Below are 25,497 nucleotides of genomic sequence, written 5' to 3'. Positions count from 1 at the left end.
ATTCTGACCAGATTCTCTGGAATATCTCAGTGAGCTAGTGAATATTTTTGTTTGAAGTTCTGTTTAATTTAAAACAAACAAGTCAAATAGGTAGTAAAGTTTTGGCTCTGCTGAAGAGGTGTTTGTAAACTGATGATCCCAACCCATATAGCCAACTGCTCAGAGCTATACAAAGTTCTGTGTTCTATAATTTTGGCTTTTGAAGAGGAGGGAGATGGAAAATGTTGTATGTTTCAAGTCCATCTATATTGCTTTTGTTGAGTTCTGCTGTAAATATGAACCTGGATAAACCTTTTTTCCTTTTTTTAGGAGGCAGGATTTAGTAAAATATACTGAGGCAGTTTTTTCTTTGATACAGCCTGTGAAGGCTTTCACAAAGATGTTTTTAATTTAAAGTAGCAATTGATGCCATAATATTTCCCTAGTATCCCTACTCCATTTTGGAGCCTGAGTCTGTCTGAGACTAAACATATTACTGAAATTTTTATTTCATCTGACATATGGTGTAACAAGACAATGTGATCCTTTCAGAAATCTAGGCTGTTTGTTGAGGCTTATGGTATTTTGTGGTCTGTTATGTATGCTTGATTATAATTGGTATAAAAATGGGCCTAAACATACAAACTGTTTAGACATAATGCTTGCTTCAAAATATAATCCTGTTGATGTGGAACTAACTGTAAAATTGTGTGTGTAATAGCTGGAGAACTGCAATAAAATTTCAAATTTCTACTAATTAGCATGTGATTCACAGTGCAAACTAATATATTTTTATGAAATTTTTCGAATTTTTCACTCTTTATGAATTAGATCATTTGCTTTGGTGTTAATCATGACAGTGTTAGAACTGTTGAGATACGGGAATGTGGCTTATTCCCTTTTGGCACTTCCACTGACTGACTTAATATTTTCAAGGGTATTGTCTCAGTACAGAAACACTGCTCCACAATCACAACTTAAATAAGGTTTCTAGATTTAGCAATGGGTAAAAGGTACTGTGCTCTTCCAAGAAAATCCTTGTGAATTCATCATTATACCACTTCTCTACAAAGGGTAAGTAGAGAAGAGTACTTAGGTGACTTCATAAAGTCTATCGTTGCTCATACTTCTGTCTACTTTGCATATTTGCTTGAATTTGTGTCATTTTTGCATGTAATATTCTGTGTTTTTTTTTTTCCTTCCCCTTTCCAAACTATTTGCTACTGGATTTACCTTTATAAAAATGGGAGCTTTAAGATCACTTTTAAGTACCTGATCTTTCCACATATATTTTAACATGCTAAATTATTTTATTGTGGCTGTCATTGCTTTTATACCCTCAATGCCCTTTTCCTCCTTACTTCATAATAAATGTGATGATTATCTGGAACACTTACAATGGCGGTGGTTCAGTAGGGGAGTAAAGGGAAAAGGGGGGTAGTGAATACCTTTTTTTATTTCAAAAGTACGGCAAGTTTTTTTTTTTTTTTTTTTTGTTGTTGGTTAATCTTTCTCAATTGTCTTCAGATATAACAGCTGAAAATATGTACTGAAGGGGTTAAGTCGGCATGAAAGAATTCATTTCCACTTTAATGACCTAGCCTTGCTGGGTTAGGACGATGGGGAACATGCTTCTGACTTGTACTCCTATTGCCAATTAACACCTCCTATAACAGGTTGCCTCAGCTAGTCATTGAAGCAGAGGCAGTAGAAATAGTTTACATGCAGCTTGTTTTTCACACTAGTTGTTTAATACTCACAGAATTAAACTATTAAAAGGTTCTTTCTTGCCTTACTGGGAAAGAAATAAACATTACAGCGGTCAGCATTCACTTGTGTGTCCTATGTTCATGTTCAAATTGGTCCAATTGCAAGACAAAAAAGTCATGATAGCAATGGTTCTTATATTTTACATAGCAATATGTTATTTGATGCAATAAAGCTAAGATTTGCTCTACAACACTTTGCTGCTTTTTTTTTATTATAGCTGCCCCTGTAAAACCGGGTTTCTTTGTTGAAACTGCTCTGCTGTATTTCAACATCATCTTTTGTTCTATTAGCGTGACACTAGAACAGTATTTAAGATCCATTTAGACAATAGAAAGTGTCTCTATTTGTGGAGTATTTCTCACTATTGATAGTGTAATTAATCGAGTCCACTACTTCTACAAATTTGAATAAATGTGAAATACTACAAATAAAGAGCAGTGCTCTAAAATGACACTTTAGTTCACATTTAATCAGCAGGTATTTTAATAACATAATAAAATTGGCTAAATAATTGATACCAGTTCACACTAAGAGAAAGGTGGAGTAATATACCTAAAAGTGTTAACAAATTTGCTAAAAGGCCTGAGTAGATAACACTTCAAGGCGTTAGTTTTTATCCTGTTAGAATGGCAAATGCCTTTAACACTTCGTCAACAAGGCCTGCCCAAGTAAAGGGCTGCTTTTTATATTGGGTTATCTTTTTAACTGTGGAACAAAAATTGTATAGTGAATAATTTTGATACCTCACCATAATCTTCTGTTTTAATCTGAATGGAATTCCTTTTCCATTACAAGTCTTGGAAACACTTTTAAGCAAAAATAAAATGCATTGTAATAGTGTTAATGTTACTGGTTGTTAATTAAATTGGGATTCAACCACTTTAAAACAACACAAGAATTTGGTTAGATTGTACACAATGACTGGCCTTCAGACAGCCATTCACTGGACTGATGTGTATAGCTGATTTGGGATAAAAATCCTTTTTCAATAAGTAGCACTACAACATTGTTCTTTGAGATTATTTTAAGAGCAGTCTTTAAATGTTAGTAATTACTGTATTCTTCAGCTTATGCAGGAATGACTAGGAAAAAGATTATTCTCCTTGCTCTTTCTAAATCCCAAAATTTAGCTCAAATCCCAAAATTTAGCTCAAAGCTGTGGGCAGGCAGAAAGAAGGCAGCATGTTATTTTGCAGTGAGAAGGACAATCTTATGAAACTGTAGTGGGAGAAATGCGTGACCTTTGAGTACCATAATGAAACCAAAAATACCAGCAGATCTTCTGCACTACAGATACAAACGCTTTCTTGTTTAGGTTTCTGACACCAGTTAATTTAATTTAGTACTCTGCTTCATGAGGATGGTGCTCCTTTGTTAAAGTTGGCAGGCAGTGAAGTTTATGAGCAGTGATAATAGCACATGCTGTGGAGGGTCAGCATAAAATACTTTGCCTCCATGTAGAGATTAGCTAATAGTCTTTCCCCCCCCCCCCCTCTTTTTTCATGATGAAGGAAATGAATAAATGTCTGTGGAGGACGAGCAGAAACAGGCCCAAGAACTCTCCAGACCTGTAACGTCAGTGGCTGCCATGTGCATGTGCTTACAGGAGCCGTGGTGCTTGCTCCAGCACCATCTTAGAACCATCTTAGAACCTCGGCCCTTTGTGGAGAAGGAGGTGGTCAGAGTGGAAAGAAATCGCTTCCTGTTCCAAATGCCCTTTTCTGTTTTTTTTTTTTTTTTCAAATGGCATGTCTTAAAGCAAACTATTCAGAAGACCCAAGATACATTCTGTTGGGTTTGTCAGTTAGATCTTTAAAAGTTTTATGTTAAGAATCTTTAAAGAACTTTGGCCTTATAATATTCTGTAGAAGGATAAGTGTATACCTGAACTATTTTGTGTGCCAGCTTACCTTTGGTAGGAAAATGAAAGGAAATTGAATCTACTTTGAAGTTAGGTCATGGACAAGTTTTGAACCTATAGAGTTTTCCTCAAAATTCCTGAATCAGTACATCTGCATCAGCGCAGAAGTCTGAGAAGTTATTTTAACCTATAACCAGAACAAAGAATGGAATATTAATGTGAGAATAAATACATATGATTGGTATGCTGCAACAAGTTATTTTTTCTAATAATTACTTAGGAATTATAATCTACAAGGAGAACAGAGTAGACAGAAAGGGAAATCACGAAGTCTTCACAAACAAGCAACTAGTTAATACACGCTGTATTATATGAGCCTGGTAGCTAATAAATCAACACTATCTTTGCATTGTCGATTACAATTAGGTAATTTTTAAGTTTATTAATTGAACTGGATGAGAAGAGCTGGAGCTTTAATATTTTTATGAACTAAGACGTGCTTAAAGTACAACAGTAAAGTTTTCATTTGCTGTCTACTAATGGTGTAGTCATTTTATTTGTGTATGCATATAGTTAAACTACATGTAGTGTGTAAAACTACATTTTTACATGCGTAGTTACACTTAAACTACATGTAATGTGCAAAATCATAGAAATTAATGCTATGTCTTAAAAAACAAAAAACAAACCAAGAAAATAACACACACACACGCTAGGCAAAGTTAATTTATACCGGTGGAGTGTTCCCTTATGCATAAGCAATATTGCCTTTGCTGAAAATGAGTTGCTGGCTATGGGTGCTGGCAGGAGAACTTTACCATAAAGCAGTGCCTGTGTCTAAAACTTTCTAGAATGTTGAAAGGATCAATAGCAAGTATAATATTAAATACTTCTGGACTGTCACTACTGCAAGCCAAAATTTCAATTCTCTAACTAAAGTACAGAAATAATGAGAGAGAGAGAGATTAGGAAGGAGCATGGTAGGCTAATGCCCAGATTTTCTTCCTATCCTTGCTTAAGCTAACAGTATTTTAGCTGCCTTGTTACAGAAACAAAATGTAATAATATTTGTCTTTGTCTCCTCGCTCTAAGTGTTGACTCTACTGACTGATTTTAAATAGATTTTAAAGTGGGAAAAGTTATGAAGAATAATTAAACTCTTACAAGTTGTGAACACAGGTGTCTGTGTAGGGGACAGAGACATGATTAATGCCTCAGCTGCAGGAAGGGTGTCAGTGTGATCTGCTGTATTAACAGACATTAGAGAGTACATGCAGGAGAGCCAATTTAAATGTCATAATCTGTGGAATAAACTTCAGTTAAGTTCCTGAGTTTTGAGAAGCCAATCTTAAGTATGAACATTAGATTTCCAGAAATCGCGGCTTTTCAGCTTAAAAAAAAAAGTGAATGTTGAAATGCACTGCTTGCTTGCAGATAAAATCTAGGAAGAAAAGAAATCTAGGAGAAAATCTAGGAGAAGTGTAGAATATTTATATGGTGATATCATATATATGGTATATAATGTAGAATATATATGTGGTCATATCACAGTGTTAATGTTACAGTTCTTCCTCATACAGAGCCAAGGTCACTTAATTTGTACTTTTGCAAGCACTTCAGACTCTCTCTGTTGTAAAACTGGTAGAAAATTGGAAAAGAGCTTTATACATGTAGAAAGTTGTTATCGAACTATTTTTTTTTTTTTTAATTAAAAAAGTACCCTTTTCTGTGTCTTCTTCTTTGTTGTGATTAAATGGAAATACAAGTCTTCATGCTTTCCAAGTATTAAGGGAAAAGAAGAAAATTTAGGATAAACTTTACATGAAGCAGGAAAAATACACTTAAAAATGTAAAATTACATCTTTAGATGAAAAAAAACACAGTACCAGAAAACAATTAGGTATTTGAAGCTTCACCAGCCAAGCACTTTGGTTGTAGTAGATTTGGACTAAGTGTTTTGGTGCCCCGTGCGTCTGGTTCTGTGCAATGTTCTAATGAACTGCTTGTAAATTTTTCACTGTAAGAGTTATACAGTGTATAACTGCGGAATCAAAGTTCTAATTGAGCTTTGCATAACGGTGCCATTTCTTTTCCTTCTTTAATTTAATGAGGAGCATCTTTCTTTCCCATACTCCATGGTTGCTTTGTAGCCATTACAAGTTTGTTCTGCATCACTTAGTGCAGAGATAACCTTTTGTCTTTTCATTGGAAATTTGCTGTACACAATTTGTTAACAAAGTAATGAATGTACTGCTAATTGGCTGTAATGAGGTAAGCTGATACGGAATTCTGTATGTAAGAGCAATATGTCTCGTGCTCTTCAAGAAGGGGACAGTTAAACTGCTGCCTCCTGTGTTTTTCATTTTCAGCAGTACAGAGAACCTGTTTCAACCAATCATTCACACCTGGGACAGTTGTGCTAATTTTTAAATAACTACTCGTAAGGCAAAGAGCAAAGTATTTTGTTCACAGCTTTTCCACCTAGGGATCGGAGGTCCGTTTTTTCTCTCACTGTACCAGTGCATCTGCAAAGTACTCCCATAGCCTTTATCTGCAAGTCCTCTTTAGCTGAAAGCTGATGAAGCAAAGGGAAATTGCTGTTTGTGTTGGTGCCAGTTAATCATGCTAGCCCAGCAGCATTTACATTCACACCACTGTAAGAAACACATAGTTAATTGGAGAACTGGCCATATTTTACAGCTGACGAAGGTTAGCTTTGCGGCAAAGCTGACTAATGGAAACTTAATCCGACTGTTAGCCTGTATGTCTTGTAACAGGTTTGTACCCAGTGCAATACTTGCCAGTTTTTTATGTGACTGATTCTGATAAAATTGCTGTTTAGGCTGGTATTGTTCTAGGGATGGGGGAGACGGGATGGAGGCTAAGTGTTTTTTTTATTGCAAAATAGGTTAGTGTAGGAAGGTGCTGTAAAGAAGCATTTGGGGCTTGCGTGTGCTTTTTTTTTTTTGTTTGTTTGTAAGAACTGCATCCAGCACACAAATTCCCAATCTTATATGCATTTTTCTTTAAGTTTCATAATGTGGAACACTAAAGGAAATGTTTAGAAACGGCTGTAATAAATGTAAAGAAAATACTTGATTATTTATTCTTTTCATAGGGGCCACCAACAGATGCTCCTGCGGTCGATACAGCGGAACAGGTTTATATCTCTTCCCTTGCGCTGCTGAAAGTAAGTGTCTCGTGTGTGTTACAGCTGTGTGTGGTGCTGAGGCTGAGTACCTGGCACCTACCCAGACTTTATGGACTTGTGCTCTTTAGATGCTGTTCAGACTAATTTTTACAATGCATTTAATATGGAGTGGACCTTTCAAAATAAGAAAGTTATTTCTCTTTTTGTGGCTTAATTTTTACTGTCTTACAGTGCCTTACAGTTTCCAAAAGTGCAAATTATCGATAAAGAAGCAAAGGCTGGAAGAACTATCCCAGGTCAAACTTGAACCTCCTGTTAAACATATATAATTAAACTATGTCATTTGGTCTGAATTCCAGATGTTGAAACATGGTCGTGCTGGTGTCCCTATGGAAGTTATGGGTCTGATGCTTGGGGAATTTGTTGATGATTATACTGTGAGAGTGATTGATGTTTTTGCTATGCCACAGTCTGGAACGGTGAGTTCTTGCAGCTAGACTTTTTTTTTTTCTTTCCACGTAGTAAATAATTTTTAAAAGCTTTTCCTTTCTTCCCTATTTATTCAATCTTATTTAAGCTGTCTATACCTATTGGATATAATCTGAACATGTCTAATTCACATATTGATACCATAAATTTATGCTTAGATAGTATTTGATTGTTTGTATTTTAAGGGTTTCAATAAAAAAAAAAGCGAAAACTTATGTTCTGAAGCAAAGACTAGTACATATACTGTGCTATACATGAGTGTATATCACTGGAGATCAGTTGTGTCCTTATGTGTAAATTATATTGGTATAATACCACTTACGAGGCTTATGAATTGATAACTTTAAAAACTCATATACTAGCCAAGGGAAGGATTCAAAACTGTAAAGATTTGATTAGAAATGTGTCGTGTCCTTAATTGTGATGATGCTATAGATACACTTCAAATTCTCTTTGACAGATCTGATATAGTGGTATATCTTAAATGGTATTTTTCATGGTGTGAAAAAATGAAGCATTTTAATTTTGAGTAAGAATATTAATGCTATGAAAAGATATTTTAAATATTGGTTCATCGTCTCTTTAAAATTGGAATTGATGGTGCTTTTTCGTTTAACAAATAAAATACTGCTCTTAAAAAAGTACAGATCCCTTTGTAACTCAGAGCTCCACAACAATGAAGTATTTAAATTCTTTTGTCCTGATTTTGTGTGTATTCATACATAGTCAGTATACGTAGAATTAGCAAAAAGCTGTTAGTTCTCTTGAGAAAAATCCATCGAGCTGAAGTTGTGAGAAACAACAGGCCAGAGTTTACAGAACAAAAAAGAGGTAGAAAAGAGGAATCATAGCAGAAATTACTTAAATGACAGTTCAAAATCTTTTTTAGAATTTTAAAACGTTCATTGACATACATTTATAAAAGGTATTTTTACATTTAAGGGTGTTCTAAAATGATAAGGTTTCCTTTTTTAACAGATGCTTGTAACATTGTGTTTATTTTTTTTTTTTTTGTGAAAAGTAACAAGTAAAAAGATTTGAAGTATTACTTCATGTACAATTACCATGATTTTTGTTTCTTTTTACATCAGGGTGTCAGTGTGGAGGCAGTTGATCCTGTATTTCAAGCAAAAATGTTGGATATGCTGAAACAGACAGGAAGGTAAGTCACACTGAGGAGACCTGAGAATAACAAATACTCCCTGCATGTTGTTTAGAAGAAACAGCTGGCTCTCTGCAAAACTAGTGAAGTAGGAGCTGCTATTAAGTTTTAAAAAGAAATAATTGGTCCAGAAAATGGGTGAGTAACGTAGCATGTAATTCAGTCCACCTCATGCCTTTCAATTGTCAGGAGGTTGTCAGTTATGTTAAATCCACATCTTTGATTATTGCACTGAAAGATTAGAATGCTGCTCAGTTTAGTAAAAGATTGATTTTTTTTTTCAATTAAGATTTTTAAAAATTACAAAGTTTTAGCTTATTTATGAGCAATTTGAATAAAAAGAAAGGAGAAATTATTTGCTAAAAGATTCTAGGATTTAAACAAATTTTTATTTCACTCCTACCTCAACAGTTGTCGTCTGCTTGCTCAAATTCTTTTACTGTGGGAAAAACTTCAAAATTAATGTTAGCAAAAGGCTCAGCAGCTGAACAGAACAGTGCAAATTGCTTTTTGACTGAGTTCCTAGTTCTACTGCTGGTTTAATTGATATTTAATCCTTTCCCACCGTTAGTTCCCGTTGTCCATGTCTGAAATGGACTTTCTGCCATGAAAATTCAACCCTCGATGCCAAGGAGTTAAAGAGTAGATATTTACTCAAGTGCTGAAAGGGTAAAAACTGGTTCAAGGAAGGTGTGGTAACAGTGAAAAACTGAAAGCATGATCTTCTACTGCTAATGTGCATCCCTTAATGATAGCCCTCTTTTGTCGCATTTATTCATATCCATGTTTTCACCATAATATGGAGAGTAATTTAAATATTTCCAATGGTGTTTCTTCACAGATCGTCTTAATTTATGCCCTGGTGTTTTATTATTTCTTCTTGTGTTGCATGGTTTTATTTTTAAAGAATCTTGGTGTTCTCTTTGTTTCAGACCTGAGATGGTAGTTGGTTGGTATCATAGTCACCCTGGCTTTGGCTGTTGGTTGTCTGGTGTAGATATCAATACTCAGCAAAGCTTTGAAGCCTTATCGGAAAGAGCTGTTGCTGTGGTGGTGGATCCCATTCAAAGTGTAAAAGGAAAGGTATAGTAGCCTTTTTATTTTTTATTTTTTTAAGGTACTTCAGTCAGAATTAGCATGGAGGCACAGTATATATATGTAAGTTATTGATTTTTGAAGGCCCATTCTCCCTTAAAAATAAATAAATAATCTCACTGTAAATGAAAAAACATCCTTATCCACTTATTTTGCACCTTACATTAGTAGACCTAAACAAGCTGGAACTCTCTGATATTGTAAGTGCACATAACTGGTCACAATCCTCACTTCATATTTTGCTTTTCAGGTGTGACTCAACATTTTTGCAACTAATAATCTAAGCGTACATTGTTTCAGAGATTTCATTTTAGCTACAAAATCTAAGATCAATTATTAGCAGATCAGAATAGATTTAGCCCCTTAATGTAGGTACCAATAAGGCATTTATTTATAGGCATTACATATGATGGCTCTTAATAGCCTTCATATTCAAAATGCTTTTGGCAATAAAACTTTACAGAAGACTCCGTATCAAGCGTTCAAGATTTTCAGAAAGTGTGCAGATAAATGATTAAGTATGTTAAATGATTATGAAAAGAGATTAACTTGCAAAGCATATTGGGTTATAGTTGTCCTTTGTTGAAATCTCTTTTGTTCTTGTTTAGTTCTCTTTTTATTTCTTTCTAGCCCCATATGCCATTTTCCTATTTCCTGCCTCATGACAGCAGGGAGCAGCTCTATTATCACCTTCACAGAGCTGTCTGCAAATGTGAGAGGCAATTCGATTTTGCTCAACCACAGGGAGAGTGGATTAGAAAAACTACAGAACGTACAGAAATTGGTTAGGTGGTTTACTGCTTTAAAATACTGCTGAGGTGTTTTGTTTGAGCATGCACTCCCATTGTATTGTAGAATAATTATTGAAATGCATCATGGTATATATGGATGATATTAATGTAAATTTATAAATATTTAAAAAGTAAGTATTCATTTTCTCTAAAGCTGTAGTATGTTTCCTGTGAGAAATTATACAGAAGCCACCAAACAATTCCACTAAGGTTTCCTTTAATTTCATAATAGAATATTGTGAATCTGTGGTTTCACTTAAAGTTTTTTTGTTGTTGTTGTTTGTTTGTTTTTTAGTTCTGATTCTTTTATCGTATTTGTTTATGTAAATACAGGAAATTGAAAAAAAATTGTTTGGAAACTATTAGATGTCAGAATCAATCTTACTGTCTTTTAAATTGCATAAAGAGTGGAACAATATATTGGTAGTTCTTGTGGAAAAAATAATGCAGTAGAATATTTAATTAGTGATGACTTTTTTCTGTAAGTTTTGATTTATGTTTGCTTTTATTTTCTCACTCAAGTATGAATGTTGAAACAAAATTATTTTGTCAAAATATAATTGGGGGTACTATACCAAAAATTTAGACCTCTACCTATTAAATCCATTAAGGGGAAAAGCCTCCCAGTAAGTCACAGTACTGTTATACCACGCTTCCTCACTAAGTGGTGTGGGTTTTTTTTTCCCACTGTTGTTTGATACAGATGTCATCTTAAATAAGGGTCTTTGTTCTCCTCATGTAAATAATACTTGGCATTTTTATTTTGAATTTTTGTCCATCTAAGCTATTCTCAGTTACAACTTTTCTTATGGCATTGCTGCCAGTACTTGAGATCACTGGAAGTCTTGTGATGTTTGTTTCTAATGTGTCTAGATGCTACAGTAAGATTAAATTACTTTCTCAGGTTTCACATCTTTAAAAAAAAATAATAATAAAATTGTTTCTGGCAAGTGCATCCCCAAAGTTTAGAAATAGAAAGAATCCCCCAAATTATGAATAGTACTTCAGATTAATTTCTTGATTTTAGGGGTTGAGATTGGGCTGCGGGATGTATATAATCTTTATATGCTTGGTTGGCAAGTTCACTTGCATTCAAATGTATTTTGATTTTAGATGAACTGTACGAACAGATTTATAAGAGCTGTGGAGATTTTTTAGGTCAGTTTTGATTGTTTTATTTGTGTGGCTTCCTTAACGTGCTGTCTAGTGCCCCTTAGTATCACAGACAATTTGAGTAAAGCCTATTTCAGGGAAGTACCTGTGTTTTCTCAGCACCAGCAAAAGAAGAAATGCTTGTAGAGATAATTTTGTTGCTGCAGTAGCCACTGTACTGGTGGGCTTTTGCTAGTGCATGTAGCTGCATGAGTCCAAGATCATTACTCATTATACCTTTTACCAGCATAACTGTCTGGCAAAAACTATAGTGAACATGTGGCATAGAAGATTTTAATGTGGTGTATTTTGACTGAGATTAGAAGTATTTAAAAACAAAGTCCAAAATAACACATTAGCTAATTTTAAACCTGCCTGAGGGCAGGCCCATGCCCAGGTAAATTGCTATGGCTTGTAGTCAGTGAAGCAGTAGTAGTGGTGCTAGTTAGGGATAAAGCAGGGCACAGGTTATTTTCATGTGTCAGGAAGTTGAAATGAATTCTGGTGAGGAGCCTCAGGTTCACCTCGTCTAACCAAAGCATTAGAAAGCGGTTTGCCCCTGTCACTGGTAGAAAGCTAAAACTTGTTAACTTCTTTGTTAGCTCTCCTGATCTGGGCACACATCTTCTGATTCCAAGTATCTACTAGGACTGTGGTTTGGGACTGCAATTCGAAGATAAGAAGACATAATTCTCATTGTTTAAAAAAGACATTTTTTGTCTTCTTAAAGCCCTTGCACAGAATATAAAATCCACATATAAAAATTAAATTCCCAAATATTGTAGGACACAAGAAAGACAGGCAACTCTAGTACTGGTCTTGTAACTTTACACATATATATTTTTACACAAGCAGTATTCTTTTCCATGACTACATACCATATATTCAATATTTAGGCTAATAGATTTCCAGTTGCTTGTAAAAACTCATATGTTGTATAAAATTTTAACTCAGGTCAGTGTTAGCAGAACCCAGAGAGAAAAAGCATTGTTTTATCTTTTTTTTTTTTTTTTTTTTTGTAATTGATTTTTGTGAATAAATTCAAAGTAAGCATGGTAAAATGTGGAGAGTGGAGCAACCTGTCTAGCTGTCACTTTATCTTGTACTTTTTACAAAACCCTTTTTGTAAAAAAAAAAAAATATATATATATATATATATATATATATATATATATATATATATATAAAAATAAATCTTCAGTTTTCCAGTCTGTGAAATGGGAGTTATAATACATATTTAGAATATTCCACAGAAGTAATTTCATTAAAGATCTGGATTAAAGCTAAATATTGATATTTTATATTTCTTTCCAACATACATTTTGAAATCTCTGTACAGAGAACTATATACCTTTGCCAAATGTTAAAAATAAATTTTTTTGGACCTTAACTTAGCAGCTGTTCCTCACCTCTTAAGGAAAATATAAGTACATTAAATCCACTGTAATGTAATTTCTTTCACTCTATAAATCCACTGTAATGTAATTTCTTTCACTCTACAAACATTATCTATATGTTAACACTCATGTTAAATATAGAGGTGTTTTCTTTTTTTAACTATTTTAAATTTAGTCTTTAGTTTACTTGTTTAACTATATTAGAAACCTTTATTTAGAAAAAGTCACCACTTAAAATGGTTTGCTTTTCTGATAGGTAGTTCATTGGTTTCCCTTGATTAATAATTGCTGACAGGAAGTTTTGTGAAATATCTAAAATGGTCAGGAGTCTGTTTTCTACATCTGAGAAGTTTGTTGGCACATGTTGGTGTTTAGTATGGTGTGTAACAAAATCTCTTGTTCATACAGCAAATTTCATGTCTGTTGCGCTGTTACTTTTCCCAGCAAAGCTCTGTCAGAAATATTGGTAGGAAGATCTGTTGTTTCATGGCAAAAATCTATTTTCAAAAATATTTGTTTTCTGAGGAAGACTTGTCTTTGATAAATTTTTATAAATTGTACTTTGCATGTTTGTCACCTCCTGACAGATGAAAACAAACATGCTGTGCATCTTAATCCTATGTGTGGACTGTATCCTGCCACCTCCGTAAAAGAGGTTTTTGCTGTGGTGTATCTTAATCTCATTCAGAGAATGCAAGAAGAAAAAAAAATAACATTTGGGTAGCCAGGTAACAGAAATCATTCAGGTCAGAAGTAAACTCAGAATATCATCTAGTCCAGCTTTGTGTGCAACAAAGGCTCCGTTGAGTTCAGACCCAAATCACTTAGGGTTTTGTCTACTTGAGTCTTGTGATGCCACAGTCTTATGGGGATATCTGTCCCAATGCTTTATTAGTCTGCAAGTGGCTTTTTTGTGTATATGCGTATGTTTTCCGGTGGTTATTTTTGTCTCTGAATATAGTCAGCAGCTCCCTATTTCAGTTGATAACTGCTGTCTCTTTCTCCTTCCACATCAGTGAAGATCCTGGTTCTGTGATCTCAGTAGCCTCCTTTTCTGCAATTGCAAGGTCTGATGCTTCAAACAGAAGCCAGAATGTGAGCGTTAGACTAAAACCATTTTGTTTGATTTTTTTTTTCCAGTGGGACCTCTGAATTGCTTACCTTGGTTCAATTTATGAAATCTTTTTAATTTAATTCTAAAATGAGTCTAACAAATGTGATGAACAGTTATCATTTATTCTCTTATTTGTTTTTAAAATGTGAAATAAAAATATCCTTTTTGTGCTCCCAGAAGTCCCAAAGAGGTACCATTTTACTGTATGTATACATGTATGATTTGTCCTGAAATAGCAAATTTCTGGAGAGCTTAGCTGAACTGCTGCTGGAGATCTAGAGCAAAATCGAGTTTGTCCAAAGTCAAGGTCATCTTGAGCAAGGGCAAGGCTTTAAAATCCTTTTGAACTGGTCATGGAGAAAAATAATGCCTTTTAAATAAGTATGGTGGCTCAAATTAGTTACTGTAGAATTTTGTAGTGTTCCAGTATATTTTGAATTTTATTTTCCATTTTTTGAAATGGACAAAACTTAAATAGGCATAGTATGAAAGACTAGAATGCCACTACAAAACTGATGTATCATACAGTTGAACAGAGGCTTGTTCTATTTGCTGAATGACCTGTTTGGGTGCTGTCTTCCATAAAGACCCCCAACTTGGTACTTGTGTTAATTCTAGATCTAGGTGTCAACTTGTGTATCAGTGATACGGTTTTGTCAATACCTGATTTTAGTTTTTAACTCTTTGGAGGAATAGAGGGACTTTTTGTCTGATGTTGAACATAAGAATAGTGGTTTTGTTTATGATTTGATAAAAAGTAGTCTAAAAGAAGAAGCCAAAAGCAAGCAGAGAACTAACGATGATTCTTCTGAATGCTGGAATTGCCATCTGTCCTCAAGAATTTTCTTCAGCTGAACATAAGTCTTACGCTAGTTTCTAATAGTTTGTATGCTTTCAGACCTCCACTCTTCTCCACTACTATTATTTTCCTTTTGTACCTTTCCTTTTCCCTTGATTATTTAGAGGAGATAGTGACTGCTTTTAAGGAGGCAGAAAAAAACAATTGGTAAAATGAGATATGTGGAGAGACTAGTATAACACCTGAAATTTGACATTGAAAGTGGCCCATTAAGAATTAAACTTGTGAGAACTTTGAGTAAACACATAGGAGCCACCTATCAAGTTTTTTTGTTTGTTTGTTTGTTTGGTTTGTTTTTTTACAAGGACAATTTTCCCTCCCTAGTTGATGCATTTGTCTTAGTAGTCATTATCTTAATAAATCTTTCTGAGAAACAAGGCAAATTCAAGTCATTAGCAGCTTGAAATTATTGGTTAAAAAATAAATGAAAGCGACTATATTGTCACTGCTGCTTTGAGACATGGTTGCTTTGTATTATTATGCAGATAATATTTTTCAATAAAGTATCTTCTAAAGCATGTAATACCTACAATTTTATGTCAGAATATTTTATGCCTGAAACAGACCATTTTCAGAATTGCACTTGCTAACGTTATTTTCTGTTGTAAATGAAAAATTCTAAAATACGGAAGGGAGCTTTGTGTTGTGTAATTTTGATTACAGCTGTTTGAGATCAGGGATTATATTGTCCTGTACATTTTGTACAACATGTAGTACATTGAGATACTCTTACAGTATGTATAAAAAACTTTCATCCTTGAGTATTGTACCATTACTGGTCATTAATATTGATATATTAGTAATTTGTGAATTTGGAGATTAAAGTGAATAAATACCATAGCTGAGAAATAGCACTGGAGCACAAAGCTTTGATACTTTTCATTATCACAATTTGCATTGTAATAATGCAAAGGAAAGAAAGGAAATGTCACAATTATTGTCATAAATAATTACAGGAACACAATATCATGCATTTGTAATGTGATTGTAGCCTTTTAGTTGCCAAAACTCGAAAACGAAGTCTGCAATTAATTCTTAGAAAAACCTTTTATGGCAATGTTGCATCTTTGTGCAGTTTTCCGTTCTTTCCACCTTTCATCTTTGTGTACTTTTCCATTTACATTTGTCACTAAACCCAGTCAACAAAAGCGTCAACTGATATAGCATCCTGTGATATGAATGGCAATCATCCTTGGCAAGAGCAGGATTACGTCTTCCATGTAACAAAAAGCTAAGTAACCACCAAATAACTGTAGAACTCATCCATGGCACTTCATAACATGGACTGGTGCATTTGGTGTAGTAGCCTCCATAACAGGGACTGAAACTTCCTACTTGGATGTAGGCAAGAACTGAGCCAGATTTGGAGAATAAGGAAGTAGACAACATTTGTGTTGGTTTTAATTTACTACTCATTCAATAAAGACTGACGCTTTTTTTCCTGAAGAATCATTTGTAAGAGATGCGTTGCATCTGCACAACTGTGTAGGACACTTGGTGTTCATCTGTGCATTTCAGTTCAGGATATGAGTTTTCTAAACCTAGGCATAAATGACTAAGCATTGAACTGCCGTATTACTGCTGCTATACCACTCGTTTTCTACTGTTTTATTTGAAAGCCAGCGTTTTAATTGTAATTGCATGAACTCAGAATAACATGTTTTGCATATGTTAATTCCTAATTTTTTTTTAGTGGGATGCTAAAACTGTTAATATCAGTGCTGGTGTTCTAAACGCTGGTGTTTGTTGTGCAACATCCTTTGGACTTGCTGTGTTTAAATTAGCAACGTATGCTTACCTACTAAACCATTTACATAGATTACTTCAGTTCATGCCCTTCCCTAAAACAAAAAAAAGTTCCAAGAAGACTTTTTGTTGAAAAGTATTAAATGTTTAATTTCCTTTTGCCATGGTGGATGTAGAATAGTCCATTTATCTTCATTAAGGCATATAGCTTTAAAACTTGTGGCTTTGCTACTTGTGAGTTATGGATGCATGCCCTCACTTGTCAAGATAAATGTATTATACTGTAGTTCTCTCCCCTCCCAGTATGGATGTTCAAATTGTACAGCAGATTTGACCACAAATAAGCAATTCTCTAAGGATAGAGAAGGAAAATGCACATACTCCTAGGAATATATTTTCCAGAGCTAAAATTGACATTTTATAAATAATTTCCATGTTGCAAACTTCAAACTCACAATCACAGCAATTCAGTGATATGCATTTGGCATGAGTCAGTTTCAGTTCTTAGTGCTTTTCATTGGAAATGGCATAAAAAGTAAGATTTCTTTGAATTTTTTATGTTGTGGGCTTACAGGGGACAGAAGATGTTCTTCACTTGTAGCTGTCTAACAGTGCATGGCAGCATAAATAACGAAATGGTCATAAACCTGAGCTGCACTTCTCAAGTCACATGTTCCGTTTCATTTTTAAAGAATCTAGAAACAAACTAAGCAGTTGATAACAGGTCAGTTGCAGGTGATAAAAGATATTTTAGATGGGACATTACTTCTTTTTCCACACCTTGCATAACCATGTTATATCTTTTGCATAGTTTTCTTTAAGCACTAGTATGTTTGTTCATAAACATATGGCATAAACAATACATTGCTATTTGAATTCCAAGGAAACAATACATTTTTAAAGATAGTCACCATATGTGATACATTCTTCACTGGAAAAAATACTGATGCTAGATTTTTTTTTTAATTTCAATAAAAAGGATGGCTTACTTCTAACTCAACCTTATCATTAAAACATAGTAGACCTTGCAAAAAAAGAGTGTTTCTTTTAATATTATTTGTAGATTTGCAATTGGACTAATTTAATAGAATCAAGCATGTAAAGTACTCTTGAAATTGTCTTGATTTTTTTCAAACAAAGTTATGGAGAGTGTTTTAGAAAAAGTGGTAATCTACATGGCACACTGTCAGAAGAAGCTAAAATAAGTCTGGTTATTAAACATTCTAAATTTTAATCACACCATTATTTTTAATAACCATGTTCACTATAAAAGGCCAGATTTTTATCTAGTTACCAATCGAGGAATCCAGCACTTGTGAATAACCATGAATCATATTAATTATAGCTATCCTCAAATTTATAAAATAAACTAAAGATAATTGTAAATTTTGTTTCTAAAAATCCATTATGCAAGTTCTACTCTGGGTTGGTGACCCCTGGGAAATGCTTGAAAAATGCAGTATAGTTATTGTTTTTTAGATTATTATGCTTTTTTGAAGCTAAGACAGATGTACAAAAAGATGCAGTTTTTATTTTGTATTGGCAGCTTCCAAATATTTAGTATCTATTTCCAAGAGCTGCAATTAGTAAAGCATCCATGGTACTGAAATCCACACATCCCACAAGCTAATTATATTTGCAAGGTCAGATTGAATACATATTTTCAGAAAAATAAAGGGTTATATAAATGTGTCTTCTACTTGGCTGTTATATCACAGTTTGTTGATCTGGAGTATAATGTGTACAATTCACAAATTTGTCTGATAACAGAAAGTGGTGTGTGATTGTGTTTATTTTACTAACCAGTATATTCACAGCAATCACTTCCAAATATCTCTCCAGTAAAGATGTGTTAATTACAAAACAGACAAGGTCTTCTATTATATTAAAGCTACTAACAAGAAGACAGCAGGAATCACACATGTAAATAGCATCATCAACCCCTATTTTAGTCCTCTGTTTTGATCTGTGAGTTGCGCATAGACCAAAGGTGCTATTAAAGACTCAGTATATGAAATAGGCAGCATTATATGAACAAAATTTATTCAACAAGAAAACAGACCTTTAACATGAATTTAACAAGCCTGAGAAATTATAAACTCTCATATGCTGCAGATTCATGCAGTGATAATAAACAAAAAAGGAAAGTAAGAGGTTTCCTTAAGCTAGCCAAACTGCTAATGGTTTTGTTATAAGCTGTCTGCTGTTGAAATGACCTCTGAAAAGTCTGAAGACTCTTGTACTCGGAGAAATTAAATGGTCAGAGTGGTGAAAGAGTTGCACTGCAGAAGTGCATTTGAAAAAAATCCTACCTTCCTATTTCTGGAAAATATCCCAGTGCCACAGACTTTTGTTTAACTTTTATGTCTATAGAAAGAGAATTTAGCATGAAGCTTGGAAACTGTACTTTTTACTAACAGATCACAAGATGCATCAGATAATGTAAGTGTAATGACAACTTAAAATTTTTGGATGAGAAATACCAACTTCTTATCAAAAATCCATGTAACTAAGTGTTTTTTTTTTTTTTTTTTGTCTTCTTCTTTTAATTAATCCTTAGAGGTTCTTTGTTCAAAATACCATATCCAGAGTTTCCATCATAACATACAGGATGACCATGTTGCTGTCATCTGATTGCATCATGCTTTACTTCAAGATATGCAAAGATACAGGGCAGATTTCATCTTGTGTGCACCTACAAGCGCTTACTGGGGCTTTTTTCTTGAATCTTACTGTGGCATAATTAACACCTAGTTCACCCATTGCTCATTAGTAAACTGGACATTAATGAGTCTATTTATTTTGGTATAATCCTCTAAAAGAGAAACTGGTTTGTTCTCACCATGAAAAAAGCAATTATATTTGGTAGAAGCCAATATGTAGGAATTGTTGTTGTATTTATGCTTTTATTGCGTATTAGGTCTAAATTTAGCCTCCAGGTTGTTGAGCATGTTAGTTTCTTTAGGATGGTTGCTATAGTGATAGCAGCAAATTCCTTTAATCTTAGTGTAGTTAAAATATTTAGTTATCATTGGTCGTCATCGTGCAACTAAGATGAGAAATACCATCCACCTGCGTACTCGTGGTGCCCTTCTGAGGTTGTAGGAATTACAGTTTGACCTCAGTAGTTCCTACCGCTTCCTGTTAGTGCGGCCTGCCCAGCTGAGGAGATGTGGTACTTCAGGCCTCACGCCCAGGCAGAACCCAAGGCCTACCAGAAACCACTTGTGGTCAGAGAGAAGACACTAGCTTGATAGTCACTGTCATTCTCAAATATTTCAGCAGCTAGTTCTCATATTTTTCTGTGAAATATATCCGAATGTAGCCTTGAGAATACTTGAGTAAAATGTTGAATTTATTATCAAAAAAAGTTTAATCTGTTGTTGTCATTATTATTATATTTTCCTTCTTGTTTCACGTGGCTCTAGAACCAAACCAAATCCATGGTTTATGAAGCTATTCATTTTTGGATAAACTCAACAGTATTTAGTGAATTTCTCATTTAAACTCAATCAAGGAGCACGGCCACTAAGAACTCAAGTTATAAAGCAGCTCCTCACAATTTTGGGATAGTGCCCTGCAGATGTTTCTTGCTCCTCAGGGTAAATTTTTATTTGCTAGATTTTTTTCCCCTTGTCTAGCTTGTCCCTGGAGACCTGCAGTGTGGATTTTTTTTTTTTTTTGCTTGACTTTTTAATTTATACTGCCTGTTTGTTATGGTTGGGCATTTCCAGGTGTTCATAAATTGGAGCATCTGGTTAAAATGGAACATGGAGAGATAAATACAATAGCTTGTCACAGGCGTTTTGAGATAGAGAAAAATCTGTTAATAATAAAAAAGGAAAAATACAATTACTTTATATCTTTCAACAAGGAAAGTATAGGTATATAGAAACTATTTAAGATCATTTTGAGAATTATTTTTTTTAAATAATTCCCTTCATCAGCATTAATAGATGGCATTTTTTCTTTATTGCATATTAAAAGTAATTAGTTTTTATTATTTTTCAAAAAGGGATTGCCACTGTTAACTGACATTAATCGGGTCGCTATCTAATATTTTAATAAAAACATGTTTTGTACACTTTCCGCAGGCTTTTTTAAGACGTGATATATGCAGAATATATATATCATTACATATATTGGGCAGACACAGCTGGCAAGGTAGCTGAGAGTCTGCCCTGTAGGCCATAGTGGTACTGAGTTACTCAACACAGATGAAATAGTTTGGTCTAAAAAAATAACAGTGATGGGTTACTAGTCTTTTTGAGTTTACAATTGGATAAATATTAATTTTATTTAAATACCTGCCTAAACAATTAACTTGCATTAATTTTATTTACACGTGAATAACCTCAGTGACCTCAATAATTCTATTATAGTCTTAATCAAATTGCATATGTATTTAGTTAACATTGCTGTAAATCAAGAAGAAAATGCTAGAATAATATAGGAGACCTGATGTCACTTTCTCTGCAGACTTCTGGTAGCAAACAGTGTTTGATTTTTTGCTTGTTCAAGACAAAAGATTTGATTCAGCTCTAATTCCTCAGAATATCAAACTAGTCATATAAATGTATTTGTTGTTGGTCATAGTATGGAGAGGAAGAGAATAAAAATGAGTGCAGTAAAAGCACTAAAATGAGATTTAAACCATTTAGCTAAAAGAACTGGGATAACTCCTCGAAGCTAGACAGAAAAGATGTCTGCGAGTATGGTGAGAGCTATTTGTGGGTGGCATACGGCTGTGTTTGACCACAAGTCTGGCTTAAAAGACCAGGGCCCAAACAAGAAAGGTCAGCTTGAGGTTAATCTGTAATGGCGAGCACCCAGCAAGAGTAGCTTCGCGTGTGTTGCTGGTATGTTCTCAGCTCCACCTGACATAGACATTGGATAGGTGATTGGGTTTTATTCTATGGGCCATGCATTTCCAACTATTTTAATAGACAAATTCAGCACAGGACAGAATAAAAATCAGTGATGGCTTTCATTTATTTGCAAAGAAATAGCACTGAATGCTACCTACTGTGTACCTTTAAATCATAAATGACCTTGGTTTTCTTTTACTCTATTTTTTATTCTTGAGCATGACACTGACAAGGACTTTTTAATCCATCAGACAGTTTATAGACCCTTTCGTAGTCACAAGAAGCAAAAAGCATCTGACTAGAAGGGAATACATGGGGCAAGTTCCTTGCTGGCTATAATTTTGTTGTCATTTCAAGTATTGTGGTAGTATAATTGATGTGACAGGACTGGGCTTTAGACTCGGTCCCTTAGCTTGTGCTCACTTTCAGTTTTAGTCTCTCTCTGTCATTCATTTTGATTGGATAAGATTTAGGTGACAAACATATGCATACCTTTGAAGCTTAGAGTAAGCATACATAAAAATTCAATATTATCTGATTATATCATGTATATAAAACTTACAGCTCCATGGAAAAGGTAGTAATTGGTGTCACCTTACAATACAAGGTAGTATAGTGTGCTGATAGCATAGCCAGCAGGAGGCTCTTTTTTATTAATATTATAATTAAATGATTTTCTGGATAAAGGCCAAAAACAGATGAGAGTTGATTGTGCCTTGTCCACTGTTGCTTGGCACTATTAGCTGCATTTTCTAAAAAGAATTGACTTGACATCTTGTTTTTACAGGTTGTTATTGATGCCTTCAGATTGATCAATGCTAATATGATGGTCTTGGGACATGAACCAAGACAAACAACTTCAAATCTGGGTCACTTAAACAAGCCATCTATCCAGGTAAACTCAGTGTTGATAGTCCTGTGAATTGCAGGATCTTTCCAGCAATTTTGGGGGAAGGTGCCTAAAAACAGTAAGCTGTAAATTTATTGTTCTCTCTTTAGCATTTTTCTGCAAGCATTTGAAGTTGATGTGATTCATCAATAGAGTTATATATATGAAGAGTTTAAAGTTGGGCCCTAAATTAACTGAGCGTGAATGCCTGTATAATTAAATACTGCAAAGGTTAAAGTACTGATTTACCAAAATGCAAACTTTTAAAGTAACAATTGATGCCATACTGTGTGAGGCAAGATAGGTAAAAGGTTATCCATTTTCAGTAATGTAATTTAAAACATTCCTTATTAGCATGTCTGAGCTTTCTTAAATATAAATTATTCTGAAGCAAATTATGGAAAAAGTTTATTATATATTAATGATGTTGCCTTTCTGCTGTATGCATATAAAGTTTCTTGCTTAATATGTAATCTAGATTTAACATTGTATTATGTCTTAAAAAATCATTTTGAGATGATATAGTAATTTGGAGAAAAAATGGTGGAGTAGGAGATTCAGTGGATTGTTCGGTTGTTTCAACTATAATGCTTCCTCTGAGAATATTGTCTTGTATTTCTCTGCAAGCATTTGTGAAATTCAGCATTCAAAGTTTGGTTTCTAAAGTTGATGGTTTGACTAGTGAGACAAAAATGTTGGTCTTCAGTGAAGCAAACTTTTGTTTCAAGAAAAAGCTTCTGATCTGAAGAAAGTATTCTCAAGAGTGATTTATGCTTTTATCTGTGTCATTCTTCTGCCTCAGTGTCTTATCCTTTTTTCTCCCCAGAAAACTTTTTTCCCTTGCTATTCCCATGCATTCTAAAAGGCATGTGTTCTGGCACACAAGAGTCAAAATTCATAGAATCAGAGAATCGTTTTTTGTCTTCTGATCTATTACTTAAACAATCAAAGCAATATCTGCTAGATAAACATTCTAGGCAAAAGACAGTACGTTACTCATGGTAGGACAGACATAAGGGCTAAACTTCTACTGTAAGAGAAACGTCCTCTGGGAGACTCACCATACCCCTAGCTTTCAAAAGATCAGTTCCCTTTTATTACTTACACATTGAAATCCTTTTTTAAAATAATGATAATAAAATACAATAGATAAACAGTTTCTGCTTCAGAAGATTGTTGTTTTACTTTTGATTTTTGAATTGGTAAAAAAGTATGAACAGTAATGAGTATGAAATAACCGGTTAATGCTCTTGATTGGATGTAGGCAAGCCTGTGCTTGCATATTTCAGGAGAATATCCTAACTGGGCTTTTCTGGACCATGTGTAATGACTCCTTTTGTAAACCCCTGTAGTATTCAGTTCAGGGGTATTCAGTTCAGGGGTATTCAGTTCAGGGGTATTCAGTTCAGCTTCATTATTTTAAGATCACTGTCACTATAGCATGGCATATTTTGGTCACAGGAGTTTTGGGTTTCTCTTGTTAGTGTTTTTTTGTTGTTGTTGGTTGGTTGGTTTTTTAATTTCCAAGTTGGTAGTGAGCTGTTGCAATGTCAGTGTTAGGCTAAAATCATGGCTTAAAATGAGACTGTCCTTAAGCACACACACACACTTTTTTTTTTTTTTTTTTTTTTTTTTTTTTCCCCTCTAAGGACTCAGTTTAGTTTTGCTTTTGTTCCGAGGTCATGAGTGCAGTTCTGACACAGTTGAGCTCAGCAGCAAACTTAACAGAGATTTCAACTAGGCGACAATTTCTGTTTCTTTCTCTGCCAGTAGTTTTAAGGTATTTCTTAATATCTTAGAAATAAATACCCCCTTCGTATCCCTTCATCCCTTTTTTGTTTTTTTTCTTGTTTTTCTTTATCAACAGCTTTTTACTTGCTTTTTGTCTGTGCATACAATTTGTAAGTCATGTTGGAATGACGGTTTCCATTTGAAACAAAATGCATGAAGAGCAAGGTTTACTTTAAAATGTAGAGCAAGTGTTTATTTTATGGGCTTCAATTTATTCTGTTGCAATTGCCAAACTACAACTTCTGTTCAGGGTTGAAGTGGAATGATTGTTTACCTTTTACATTTGTCAACTCTTTAAAAAAGTGATTTGGGAAGAGGGGAGGAAAGAGACAGGACAGTTGGAGAAAGTAAGGACAAATTTGCAAAGCTGAAAATTGGCTGAAGCTACTCTCTTTTTACTGTAGCTCAGAATATAAATGTGGAAAGGTTGGCAGTGGTTGTAAATATAAGTACTCAGCATTCTTTTATTTGTAACAGAGAGACTTATATTTTAGTAGATGAGATGGCCAAATTTACTGAGAGAGGTAAGATTTGAGAGAAATACCTGCACATATGTATCTATCAAAAGTTTGAAGGTGGTTAATCACTTTCTTCTATGATGGTTGTTACTTGTGGAACGAGTCCGTGCTTTAGAAACAGAAAGTATAACCACCAGTTGACAGACATTGAAAGATAGAAATAGGAACAGGTATATTTACCTGATATGTACCTATAGTCTGTGTTGTGCTTTTTTTTTTTCTTTCCCTAAGTCATCTGAAGGTGGCTGTATTTAAATGAACTCTTCCTTTTGTTTCAATGGTGAGTAGATTTTATACAAACTTTCTCTGAATTTTACAGGCACTAATTCATGGACTAAACAGACATTACTACTCCATCACTATCAACTACAGGAAGAATGAACTAGAACAGAAGGTAATTGTTTTAGCTTCTATTCAGAGGACAAAGAATGCTGCTCAAACTACTTAAGAATTGTGGTAATATTCTAATTTAATTGCTGATACTTTAAGTAGTTGTTTTAACTCTACTGCAGTTCGTGGCTTTTCTTCCATAAGAAAGCACTTAGATGTGTAGAATGATGATGAAACCTTTCAAAAACACATTCTAATATTCGTGTAAGTAGTTTGACAACATTTTTCTCCAGATGTCTTATGGGAAGTTCTCATGCTGTTCTCCACACTTAACAGGTTTGTGCAAAGTTTAATTTTCAGTGATTTAGGCTGAAAAAGTACCACCTCCATTAGGTTCTCACAGGCTGGAATTCCAGAATACTGAAGAATGTGTTTTCTGGAATGGATTTGTATAACCAAGGAGTCTCAGGTTTTTTATTGGCTATAATCACTTCAACAGTGTTTCTGGTTGGTATGGATAGAGCTCGCGAAGACT

At 34.2% G+C, this 25,497-nt stretch overlaps 1 protein-coding gene across 4 annotated transcripts in view; it reads left to right on the top strand.

Annotated features, from left to right (window-relative positions):
- Positions 1-25,497, top strand: part of PSMD14 (proteasome 26S subunit, non-ATPase 14) — a 45,837-nt gene that overhangs the window by 15,049 nt on the left and 5,291 nt on the right. For all 4 annotated transcript variants that reach the window (XM_082763623.1, XM_082763622.1, XM_082763624.1 and 1 more), the window contains 6 exons: positions 6,729-6,800; positions 7,121-7,240; positions 8,342-8,412; positions 9,345-9,495; positions 22,222-22,329; positions 24,952-25,026. In XM_082763623.1, coding sequence (XP_082619749.1) covers positions 6,729-6,800; positions 7,121-7,240; positions 8,342-8,412; positions 9,345-9,495; positions 22,222-22,329; positions 24,952-25,026 — 597 coding nt within the window. The remainder of the gene's footprint in view (positions 1-6,728; positions 6,801-7,120; positions 7,241-8,341; positions 8,413-9,344; positions 9,496-22,221; positions 22,330-24,951; positions 25,027-25,497) is intronic.

The sequence above is a fragment of the Aythya marila genome, assembly GCF_965140915.1.
Source record: "Aythya marila genome assembly, chromosome: 6".
Taxonomy (NCBI): Eukaryota; Metazoa; Chordata; class Aves; order Anseriformes; family Anatidae; genus Aythya; species Aythya marila.
Note: the sequence above shows the minus strand (reverse complement) of the source record. Positions and strands in the feature narration are given on the sequence as shown.